General features: G+C 38.8%; 1 protein-coding gene across 2 annotated transcripts in view; it reads right to left on the bottom strand.

The window, feature by feature from the left end:
• The window catches only part of HMGCS1 (3-hydroxy-3-methylglutaryl-CoA synthase 1 (soluble)), a 24222-nt gene that overhangs the window by 1950 nt on the left and 9942 nt on the right, over window positions 1-12330 (bottom strand). For both annotated transcript variants that reach the window (XM_010832800.1, XM_010832801.1), the window contains 8 exons: window positions 7244-7701; window positions 6799-6924; window positions 6121-6285; window positions 4290-4455; window positions 3317-3487; window positions 2733-2839; window positions 1252-1377; window positions 976-1139 (listed from right to left, as the gene is read on the bottom strand). In XM_010832800.1, the coding sequence (XP_010831102.1) occupies window positions 976-1139; window positions 1252-1377; window positions 2733-2839; window positions 3317-3487; window positions 4290-4455; window positions 6121-6285; window positions 6799-6924; window positions 7244-7691 (1473 nt within the window). In that variant the 5' untranslated portion in view covers window positions 7692-7701. The remainder of the gene's footprint in view (window positions 1-975; window positions 1140-1251; window positions 1378-2732; window positions 2840-3316; window positions 3488-4289; window positions 4456-6120; window positions 6286-6798; window positions 6925-7243; window positions 7702-12330) is intronic.

Here is a 12330-nt window from a genome sequence, read left to right as displayed (position 1 = left end):
TATATATATATATATGGTCACCTCTTAAGAGTTTTTTTCCCCAGGAAAAATCATGTTGCTAACCAAAGTTCTAATAGGAAAAGGGCAGCTCTGGAGAGAAATATATATATATATATTATATATAAATATATATGTATATTTATACATATACAACTATATATTCTGTAGAACTTTTCATGGAGGGAGCAAAAATGTCCATTCTTTACCTTATGGTGAACGTATCATATGATTACCCTGTAGCAAGGGAGAGGAGGGCTACGGAGATCTATCTACCATACCCAGTATTTCCCTTGTTATAGCTTGCCTTTGATTTCAAACACTTGGGGCTTGATTTGCTACCTCAAAGAGCAAGACTACGCATTCAGCACATTTGTGCTGAATGGATAAAATAAATAACTTCGAAGTTTTTAAAGTCCTCAGTTTGAAGCCTGGCTCTGATCTTGGTCAAGTCTCATTTAACTTCTTTCAGCTTCATCTCTAAAATGGGCACAGTAGCATTTACCTCAAGGGGGTTTTTATAAGGGTTTATGTAGAAAACCTAAAAAGTGATTAGCATGTAATATGAATTCCAGTCATAACAATTACTACTCCTTCTTGACACCTGGAGATAGAGTAGACAATGGCCTGAGAGAAGGGATGTGAGGGGCTCAACACCCAGCCCCTGCTTCATCTCTCACCAAGATACAAACCACAAGTGAGCCTTCTCAGTTTTGCTTTAAACCTTGGTATTGCTAAAAAAAAAAAACAACCTAGCATTTACTGTGCACTGAAAAACACTAACTGCCAAGGGCTGCATACAACTGGAAAATGCACAGCTGGAACCCACTCCCAGAGCCCTGGTTCTCAATCACCCTGCTTTATTGACATTCCTTTACGTGGACAGATTTCAGTGAGGTCACCTCAGTCAGGAGATCTGGGGATGGAGATTTTCTTATCCCATCAAAGCCCAAGACCAACACAATAAGCTTTACTTACCTCGGCTGTAGTGCTCGGGTGCACAAGGCCTACTCCCTCATTCAAAGTGTCGTCGTTTAGAGACGGGCGCCGAGCGTAAGTTCTTCTGTGTTTTTCGTCTACTCGAACCAGGTACCATGTTCCTTCGAAGAGGGAATCTATGGAACTCTGGGGAATGTAGTTGGCTAAAGGAAAGGCAGAGCATATGAAAAATGAGTTATAACATATAACTCATCTGGTAATAAAACAGCTCTCCAGTAGGCTTCTGGGTGTATATTAACAATTTAATGTTTTTACCCAAGTGATGAGTATCCTCTCGGAGCTTCATGTTTTCAGCAAAAATATCTGGTGCCACACAAGTTCTTGAGTCAAGCCTTGACTTAAGATCACATATGCTTGCTACTATTTTATCAAGAGCAGACCCTAAAATAGCAAATAATTGCAACATTAATACAGTAAAAATAGTATACATATCCCAAAGCCTGAACAAAATGCTGCCAAAAGGAAAAAACAACTTTTCATTTCTTTCAGAACTACAGGCTATTGTTTAGTTAAAAGATAAGATGTTATTTATTTGATGTAGCTTCCTATGAACCTTGACTAGACATTTGTTCAGCCTTGGCCAGCAGACAACTGAGGAAATAGGTGGGATGTGAAACTATAAATAACTTGTCTAGAGTCAACGAACAGTTTCAGAATAATGCCAAGTCTTTCAACCGTTTTTCTCTGTATTTTTGCTCCTTCCTGCTCAGGGAGGGCACAAAAGTATCCTTAAAGACCACATCCCTAATGTTTATAAATGTTTAATAAACCACCAAGCCTGCAAGAAATGGCCTGGTATTATTCACTCCTATGATCAGTCTCTGGAGAAGGCAGTGGCACCCACTCCAGTACTCTTGCCTGGAAAATCCCATGGATGGAGGAGCCTGGTGGACCTCAGTCCATGGGGTCGATAAGAGTCTGACATAACTGAGCGACTTCACTTTCGCTTTTCACTTTCATGCACTGGAGAAGGAAATGGCAGCCCACTCCAGTGTTCTTGCCTGGAGAATCTCAGGGACGGAGAGCCTGGTGGGCTGCCATCTATGGGGTCACACAGAGTCGGACACGACTGAAGCGACTTGGCAGCAGCAGCATGATCAGTCTCAATCATCAGTGTGAAGACTCAAAAGCTGCCCGCCTTAAATAAAGACACTTCCTTTTCTCTACCTATGCTTTAAAAATGCCATAAAAGGGACTTCCTGGGTGGTCCACTGGTTAAGAAACTGCCTTGCGATGCAGAGGAAGTGTCTGATCACTAGCTGGAGAACTAAGATGCCACATGACTCAGAGCAACTAGGCGGGCATGCTGCAACTGCAAAGCCCAGGCACGAGAGAGCCCGTGCACAACTACTGAGCCTGCGCACTGCAACCAGAGCGTCTAAGCACTGCAACTAAGACCCCACGCGGCCCAGAAATAAAGGTTTTTAAAAATGAGATAACAGATTAAAATAAAATTACTTGCCAAAGAAGGAAAAGTTGAACACTTTATCATTAAAAAAAAAATGTTTAAGCTCATTATACAGTTTTTTTCCTGACTTGGAAAGATATTCTGACTCAGACATAATCCTGCCATTTACCCAGTTAAAGCAGAATTTTTGGGCAGAGTGTTGACAGAAGTAATAAAGATTAAAATGTCATAAAGATCTATGGAAGAGTTAAATGTTTCTTGAGAAGCCTAAGTCAGCCTTACCACAGTAGGTTCTCAGTACATTGTTGTTAAAAGACTCAGCGTTTACCTGGTGTGGCATCTTGTGTAACTTTGAGGGAGTACAGAGTGGCAGCCAAACCAGAACCGTAAGAAAACACGCCGATCCTCTTTCCTGCCAGCTGCTGAGGTGAGTACCTATGTAGGAGGGAAAAAAAGTCTTAAATTAAAGTTTAACTCATCCTACTACAGTGGGTAGAGAACCACAGCTGGAATAAACTTCATCCTAAGCCTAGGGATCTGACCTAAAGTTTTACTGTTTACAGTAAGCAGATTGAAAACAAGAGTTCTCATCTCTTTAGGAATGATGGAGTTGAGAAAAGTTATGCCCTAAAATAAACTACTTTGTCAACTGGGGATTTATGGTTCAACTGTAGGTCAAGAATAAAAAGACCATGAGAACAACAGCAGGGAAAGATAGCGTGAAATTTAGTACTCTGGGATAAATAACTATAGCCTCATTCCATATCTCCCTCAAGTCAACAAAGAGGCTAGAGACCCTGAAAGGAAAAGACCATTCTGTGACCTGCCACCAACGTGCCTGATACCAGATCTGGTCTTAGAAATGTAACATCCCCAAACAAGCGGACTGAAGCAATGGAAATCCATACTTACTGTGCGAGAACAGAAGCCAGGGAGCCGTACACTGAAGATGTGTACATATTTCCATTTTGATTTGACACAAGCAAAGATGCCTTTGTTTTCTGATTGAAGAGTTCTGAACTAGCTTTCATAAATGCCTTTTCCACATCTCTGTCAAAGTAGGTATCTTCTAATTTAACATCCCTGAAAAGTTTAGAAAAAAGATAATCTTATAGTGTCCAAAGACTATATTTTTATTATATTACTTACTAGACCTAACTACTATTCTAATAGAAGTATATGATGCTGATTTCTGTTTATTAAAAACCAAGTAGCAGTATGCTAATTGCTAGATAAGATATAACAGTTGTACAAATGTGGTCCTTTTTCTGAAAAGTTTTTTTTTTCTTTAATAATCAAGACAACATAATTCTAATGGGTTAATAACCTCCTACAGCTCTGTCATCACCAAACAGAATATACTACTATTTCAAGTCCATAATATTGTCTATTTAGTTAGAAGAGTCACGTTTATAGGAGCCAAGTGTTAAAAAATATTTTATCAGATGGAGAAGGGACACAGGAGAAACAGCAAGAGTTTAACAGGCATAGCATGCCAGGAGGCCCCAAAAGTGGGGAAAACAGAAGGAGTATGAGAGCAGATATCAGGAGTGGCCAAGGGCAGAATGGATGTAGGCAGAGGAGAGGCAGGGGGGAGAGTGAAGACGCTGCTGTATAAATACAGGCACTTGAGGGGCAATATTACCAAGGTGACAACAGGAACAGATCTAAAAGGAGGAAATAAGAAAACCTGAATAGAAAAGACTAAAGAATTCATATAGGTGAACGACCACCTCTCTGGGACTCAGTTTCTTCACTGATTAAATAGGTTAGACAAGATGACTTCTTTTGACTCTAAAATTTTCATGTCTGTATAAATAGCGGTTTAACCAATATAAAAAAAATACTCTCACATAGAAGGGAGAAAAATCATAATTCCTCTTACCCAAAGGCTTCTAGGCCACTGTAGATACTATTCTTATCTCTGTTCTGGTCATTAAGGAAGTCATTCAGCAACATCCGAGCTAGAGATTTCTGAACCAGTTTACAATAGGGTGAGTGGAATATCATGAAACCAAAATCATTCAAGGTGAAATCTCTATCATTTCCCTCTGAAAGAGAAATCCAAAGAAATTATGAAATCCATTTAAGCCACTAACTTTTGAAGTCTGATTTTAGAACATGGTTGGGATGTCTTTATATCTTTAAGTAGCAATAAAAAAATATACTATATAATGAAATATCTCTATGGTTTAAAATTTGTGTCAAAAAGACACCCAGAAATCGAACAATATACACTATTATTGGTTTTCAAACTAAACTATCACAATCCATTAGAGGGCTGTGTAATCAATTTAATGGATCAAGGCCAGTTTTTTGTTTTTGTTTTTTTTTTTTTTTTAATCTTAATAAATTAAGAGGTTGTTTTTTTATCTGAATGAAAAAGAGTAGAAAAGAGTAAACTGTATAACTTGCAGCATGGGCAAAAAAATTTGATGACATTAGTTTCCATTTAACTGCACATAACAATGTAAAGTCTATTTCTTACTGCAGATTCTAATAAATGTTAGAAAATCACTGTACTGTTAAATACTGGTAAACAGTATATATTACATACTTCAAGAATGCTTCTTATCTAAAGCCACTATGTTTCCTAATATCCGTTATTGAATCTTATTTTTAACCCAGTCTCACAAACCCTATAAAGCGAAGTTGGACTATGGAAAAAGCATACTTTATATAATACTGTGTGCTTTCATGGTTTTAATTCAAATACTGTCCTTCTCAGTATCTCAAGCACTTTCTCAGGGTTAAAGATAGAGATTGATGATGACGCTAAAAGAGCAAATATGAATTCACAGAAGTGAAGTGAAAGTTGCCCAGTTGTGTCCAACTCTTTGCGACCCCATGGACTATACATACAGTCCATAGAATTCTCCAGGCCAGAATACTGGAGTAGGTAGCCTTTCCCTTCTCCAAGGGATCTTCCCAACCCAGGGATCAAACCCAGGTCTCCTGCATTGCAGGTGGATTCTTTATAAGCTGAGCCACAAGGGAAGCCCATGAATTCACAGGTCAAGTACAAAAAGACTATGTGGGGAGGTGGGGGTCACTTTGGTAATTTATTTTCATTAGTTTTCTCCAGATCACAGTTGCAAACTGAAATTTGTTTGCAACTGTCTACCTCTTTCAGAATATGTACCAAATTCAAGTTACTTTCTTTTTTTACCTTACTTTTGATATTCTTACTGGGTTGCTGCTGCTGCTGCTAAGTCGCTTCAGTCGTGTCTGACTCCGTGCGACCCCATAGATGGCAACCCACCAGACTCCCCCGTCCCTGGGATTCTCCAGGCAAGAACACTGGAGTGGGTTGCCATTTCCTTCTCCAATGCATGAAAGTGAAAAGTGAAAGTGAAGTCGCTCAGTCGTATCCGACTCTTAGCGACCCCATGGACTGCAGCCTACCAGGCTCCTCCGTCTATGGGATTTCCCAGGCAAGAGTACTGGAGTGGGGTGCCATTGCCTTCTCCACTTACTGGGTTAAGTCATCCTAAGTATTTTTACAGAAATAAACTTCATTTACAAAGTTTACCTGTTCTCTTAAATTATACATTACCAGAAACTGGGAAAACTATGCTATTTGGTGGGTGAGGAAGCAATGGTTAAAGGAAAATACTAATGAAGGATGCCCACGAAGTAGTTTCTCACTAAAGACAGTGAGTACATTACACTGCCCTCGACAGATAGCAAAACCAAGGAAAACTGATAAAACCCACCTTTCTGCCACCGGGCACGGATCTTCTTGCGGTAGACAGAATAGCAGCGGTCTAATGCACTGAGGTAGCACTGTATGGACAGTTTTCCATCTACTATAGGATATTCAGAAAGCATATCAGGCTTGTAAAAGTCATAGGCATGTTGCATATGTGTCCCACGAAGTCCTATTAGAACAAAAAAGGAAGAGGTCCATGTAACTCTGCTTCCTGATGTATGTCAGTAAGCAAATTGCATTATCTGGGAACTTTTCTTAAATCTAGTCAACTCATCACTTGCAGAATAGAAATCACAAGGTGAAACGAGTATGTGATTGAAGTGAAACATAACAATAGCCATGGACAGGCCTAAGCCTCTTGATATGCAACATTTTATGCAAGTTTCATACACCTAACTGGGAGATCACAATTGCTCTGAACTGAAAACAAATTACTACATGACTATGGGCAAGTTACTTCTCCCAGTTGTTAGCAACCCTACTTAAACCCATTTTACTCCTCTGTAAAATGGGGATGACATCACTTATGTCATAGGATTGCTGTGAAGACTAAATATGATAATACACATAAAGCTCTTAGCAGGTAGTGCCTGCATTTAATGAACACCAAGTACAAGCTTCTAATTTTTAAATTTCTCAGCATATTGTGCAAATTAAAAAAAAGTACTTCCCAAACACTCACCTCGTTCAAAAATTAAAGGTGCATTAGGCCCAATTAGCATAGCAACGGCTCCAACCCCACCCGTAGGTCTGGCATTTCCTGTGGCATATACAGCAATATCCCCTGCAACTACCAGGGCATACCGTCCTGAAAAATATTATTTGTTAGTATACAAGAAGGTGATTGACACCCTAACTATCATACATACAAACTGAAAGTATTGTATTTTCCCAGAATGTATCATATTTTCCCATCTTTGGTAAAGAAAAAAAAAAATTCTGACTAAATTTTGATAGATAATTTTATCCTACATGATAAACAGAACTAATTTCTAAAGCAAATATGTTGAAAGTCATAGCTATCTTTCTGAACACATTCAAACAAGCATAACTGGTAAAAGTCTGCAAATGGTATTTAGGCCTATTCCTCCTCAAGGATAGTTTCTTTGGGAAAATATGCAACATACCATCCCAAGAGCTGGACTCAATCCAATTAACAGCATTAAAGACAGCGGCCGTGCCTCCATAGCATGCATTAGTTGTATCTATTCCTTCTATATCCGTATTCCCAGACTCCTCAAAGAGCTGCATCAAATTCGTCTTCACTGACTTTGATTTGTCGATGATTGTCTCCGTTCCAACTTCTAGCCGCCCAATGCAGTCATAAGAAAGGCTATTTCTCTCCATAAGATTCTGGACCACAGTCATGCACAGAGAGTTGATATCTTCTCTATCTGTGCAGAAGCCCATCTTGGCTTGGCCCAAGCCAATAGTATACTTTCCAGCATCTACACCATCATATTTTTCCAACTCTGCTTGATCAACATATTGAGAAGGAAAATAGATCTCAAGGGCAACAATTCCCACATCTTTGGGCCAGCAGGCTTCTGCATTCAAAGGAAGCGACCCAGGCATGGTGAAAGAACTTTAGAAAGAAAAATAGAAAAAGCAAAACAAAACATTGTTTTAGATTATAGGTTGTAGACTGTCAAGTTCAAACTTGAGAAATCAACATTGATATTAATTTCTAAATTTAGTATATTCTTAGGACAGTCAATTTTAATATGTGGAGGTAGCAATGATAGTATGACCAAAGTTATTGACTCCACTATTACTTAAAGTTATCTTTTAGAAAGACTTACAAGTTATTCAAAACTAGGTATCTTTAGATTTAAAGTATGATTACTAGAGGTAAAGAAAACTGAAATAAGACTCATCTATGTTATAAAGAACTATAAGATAAAATGAGAATTTAGTAACATGGCCCACAGATCAGAACTCAAGTATCTGATCTATTCCTGGCCACTCAAAAAGTTTAAATCATTCATTCATTTCCATATATGGATTATTCACAGCTATTGACTTTATGGGACTTTACATACTAACAGTTTTAGTTAAACTAAGATACTAAACTAAACCTGTTACATACTAACAGTTTTAATTAGGTCAAACAGTATTGCATTCTTTATTGATCTAAACAATCCCAATACCTAGAAAGGCCACACTGTCAAGTCTGCCATGGCACTCTATTCAAGGCCCCTGCTATTAAAATCTCAGCCTTCCAGAGTAACCTCCACCCCCACCCCATCATCTAGAACCCAGATGATTACAATTTTAAGCAAAGACAAGTTCCCAGACCCATAACAGGACAAAAGTCAATATTCTGTACATTCCACAGCTAGTGTACAGGTGATAAATGATCATGAGATCACAAGATTATCATTTCGCTTCTACATCAGGCAAAAGAAAACAACCAATCCAAATCTGAAAACTGGTACCATAATCCACATATTATTTGCATGGCATCTTAGACAACACCTCTTAAAATAATCCCTTTTTTAAAAAAAGGGCCTTTAAAAGTTGCACTGTTGCCACACCAACGTTCAGGAGTGTTTAGATTCATTTACCAATAGTGAAAAGCAAATGTGCTAGCCACTCAAGGGTGTTGCTATGACCTATGGGCAAGTCACATAACCTATCAGAGCCTCAATTTCTTTAGAGGTTATTTCAATCAGAAAAAGAGAAATCACTCAGGATGTTTCTAACAAGGAGGAGGATTTTAACATAGGGCAATGGTTACCACTCCGTTGGCCCAGCTACAGGAGCAAAAGTGGGGAAGACGGTTACTATTCAGACCCCATGAGCACACACTCCTACTGAGGCTGCACCTTGGCTGCCGAGTGAGAGCCAAAGCCCCACACTCTCACCGCTGCTGCCACTGACAAAAGGCAGATCCTGTATTTATGTCATTTTTCTTCTGCCAGTCTGCCAACACAGGTGGAGTACTGGCGATAATGAAATCACAGGCTATTACCATAGTGAGTTGTTAATTACTGAAATCTTGAGAAAATATCTCAAGCAGAGAAGCTGTCCTTAAATCATGAGATCTACACTTAGCCTGTAGGTTATCAAGATATGAGTGTATTAAAAGCTGAAAAATAAGCACCTGGAAATACAGTCACAAAATTTTAAGTTAAAGGCCTTAAGGGACACCAGTTGAATCTTCCTTCTAAATAAAAGAATCTTATTTACATTTTTTCCTCCATCCAAACAATGACAACATGTTAAATGCCAAACATTCGGGATAAGTTTAATAGGAGGTAACCCTTGCCCTTTCTAATATTCACTGTCTTGTGTGATGGTAAGCTACAAATATAACAATAAACAAGTGAAACGAGAGAGACAGTCCATCTTATTCTGTTAGGAGAACTACCTAACCCAACTGGGGAAGGAATGAGAAGAAAGGCTTCTTGGTCGAGTCTTAGGAATGAGTTGGAATAATCAGTAAAGCTCTGCAGAAGCAGATGGTAGTAGTTTTCACAGGATGGACAACATAAACAAAGGCACACCACAAGGAACCACGGAAAGTTATACTAATTTACTGAAGTGCAATGTGAGCCCAATGAGTAGATCAGGCAAGTAGCGGGTCAGGAGAGCTAGCTAAGGGTTGAGTCATAAAGGTTCTGGCATGTGATATTAGCGAGCTTCAGTATCATCATGAAGGCAGAGAGAAGCCATCGAAAGAGTTTTAAACAATATGGTTACATTAGTGTTCAGATCAGTCTTTTTCCAATTCTGGAATCAATTTAGTGAGCGTCAACAAGCATCTTTTTAAAACAAAATAGAAAAGAACAAAATATCAGATTGCATGGCACATAGTAAATGCCAAGAATTTTCATGAAAATTTTGTTTTAATTATTCACACGTATTCTGGGTTGCAATACAATGTGGATTCCTTACTAAGGGTCACAGCCAGAAAAGTGTAAGTCCCCATTTTACACAGTCACTGGTGCTATGTGGAAAATGGATCTGAGTTAGGAAGTTGATATGGAAGCCCAATGAGATATAGCTCATGAAACAGAGCAATTACTGCATGAAGAGAAAAGGAGCAGCTTCAGAAAATTTTGGAAGCAAAAAACTGGCAGAAATTGTGATTGACTAGATGGTAGGAAAAGGATGAAATATTTAGGGTAGATAACTCCCAGATTTCTAGCCTCCACTGTTGTATTTCTTGACAGAATCACTCACTGGCAGATACACTAAAGTGAGCAGAGAAGCATCTCTCCACTTTGTCCCATCTCTTCCCTCTTTTAGGCAAACCCATTGATTTTATGATAATCTAAACTAAGCTACACTGAGGTTTAAATGAAGACAAGGCATATTCTAAGTTTATAATAAAATATGTTTAAGTCATCTGCATAGTCCACAGAAAAGAACTCTAAAACTAGTGTTAAAAACAAAAAGCAGCCCCTATACTTATAAAAAGAACCCCTCCTATATGCTACCCTTTAAAGCACCAAAACAGAGGCAGTAGGATTAACCACTTTTCCAGCCTTTCCCCAAGGTACCCTTCACATTCTTTTCAGCTCTTCAAACTGCTCTAAACATGATGAGGACAATATAATTTTCCCTGCCTGGTCCAATAGCTTGCAGTGCTGTTGGAAATAAAGTGGAAAAATACATATAATCTGAAGATATGAACCAGTTTACGCCATAAAGCAAAGCTCTAATTCCAGAATTAATCTATGTTTATCATAATCAAATCAGCTCTGATTAGTTCTTATTATATGGTACTTACTAAATAAGGTATAACTCTATTATTAAGCCTAATACTTCAGTATTCTTGCCTTGAGAACCCCATGAACAGTATGAAAAGGCAAAATGATAGGATACTGAAAGAGGAACTCCCCAGATCGGTAGGTGCCCAATATGCTACTGGAGATCAGTGGAGAAATAACTCCAGAAAGAATGAAAGGATGGAGCCAAAGTAAAAACAATACCTAGTTGTGGATGTGACTGGTGATAGAAGCAAGGTCCAATGCTGTAAAGAGCAATATTGCATAGGAACCTGGAATGTCAGGTCCATGAATCAAGGCAAATTGGAAGTGGTCAAACAGGAGATAGCAAGAGTGAACATGGACATTCTGGGAATCAGCGAACTAAAATGGACTGGAATGGGTGAATTTAACTCAGATGACCATTATATCTACTACTGTGGGCAGGAATCCCTTAGAAGAAATGGAGTAGCCATTATGGTCAACAAAAGAGTCTGAAATGCAATACTTGGATGCAACCTCAAAAATGACATAATGATCTCTGTTCATTTCCAAGGCAAACCATTCAATATCACGGTAATCCAAGCCTATACCCCAACCAGTAACCCTGAAGAAGCTGAAGTTGAACGGTTCTATGAAGACCTACAAGACCTTTTAGAACTAACATCCAAAAAAGACGTCCTTTTCATTATAGGGGACTGGAATGCAAAAGTAGGAAGTCAAGAAACACCTGGAGTGACAGGTAAATTTGGCCTTGGAGTACAGAATGAAGCAGGGCAAAGGCTAATAGAGTTTTGCCAAGAGAACTCACTGGTCATAGCAAACATCCTCTTCCAACAACACAAGAGAAGACTCTACACATGGACATCACCAGATGGTCAACACTAAAATCAGACTGATTATACTCTTTGCAGCCAAAGATGGAGAGAAGCTCTATACAGTCAGCAAAAACAAGACCAGGAGCTGATTGTGGCTCAGATCATGAACTCCTTATTGCCAAATTCAGACTTAAATTGAAGAAAGTAGGGAAAACCATTAGACCATTCAGCTATGACCTAAATCAAACCCCTTCTCATTATACAGTAGAAGTGAGAAATAGATTTAAGGGACTAGATCTGATAGACAGAGTGCCTGATGAACTATGGACTGAGGTTCCTGACATTGTACAGCAGACAGGGATCAAGACCATCCCCATGGAAAAGAAATGCAAAAAAGCAAAATGGCTGTCTGGGGAGGCCTTACAAATAGCTGTGAAAAGAAGAGAAGTGAAAAGCAAAGGAGAAAAGGAAAGATATAAGCATCTGAATGCAGAGTTCCAAAGAATAGCAAAGAAAGATAAGAAAGCCTTCCTCAGTGATCAATGCAAAGAAACAGAGGAAAACAACAGAATGGGAAAGACTAGAGATCTCTTCACAAAAATTAGAGATACCAAGGGAACATTTCATGCAAAGATAGGCTCGATAAAGGACAGAAATGGTATGGACCTAACAGAAGCAGAC

Source organism: Bison bison, unplaced genomic scaffold, assembly GCF_000754665.1.
Source record: "Bison bison bison isolate TAMUID 2011002044 unplaced genomic scaffold, Bison_UMD1.0 scf7180017862275, whole genome shotgun sequence".
Taxonomy (NCBI): Eukaryota; Metazoa; Chordata; class Mammalia; order Artiodactyla; family Bovidae; genus Bison; species Bison bison.
Note: the sequence above shows the minus strand (reverse complement) of the source record. Positions and strands in the feature narration are given on the sequence as shown.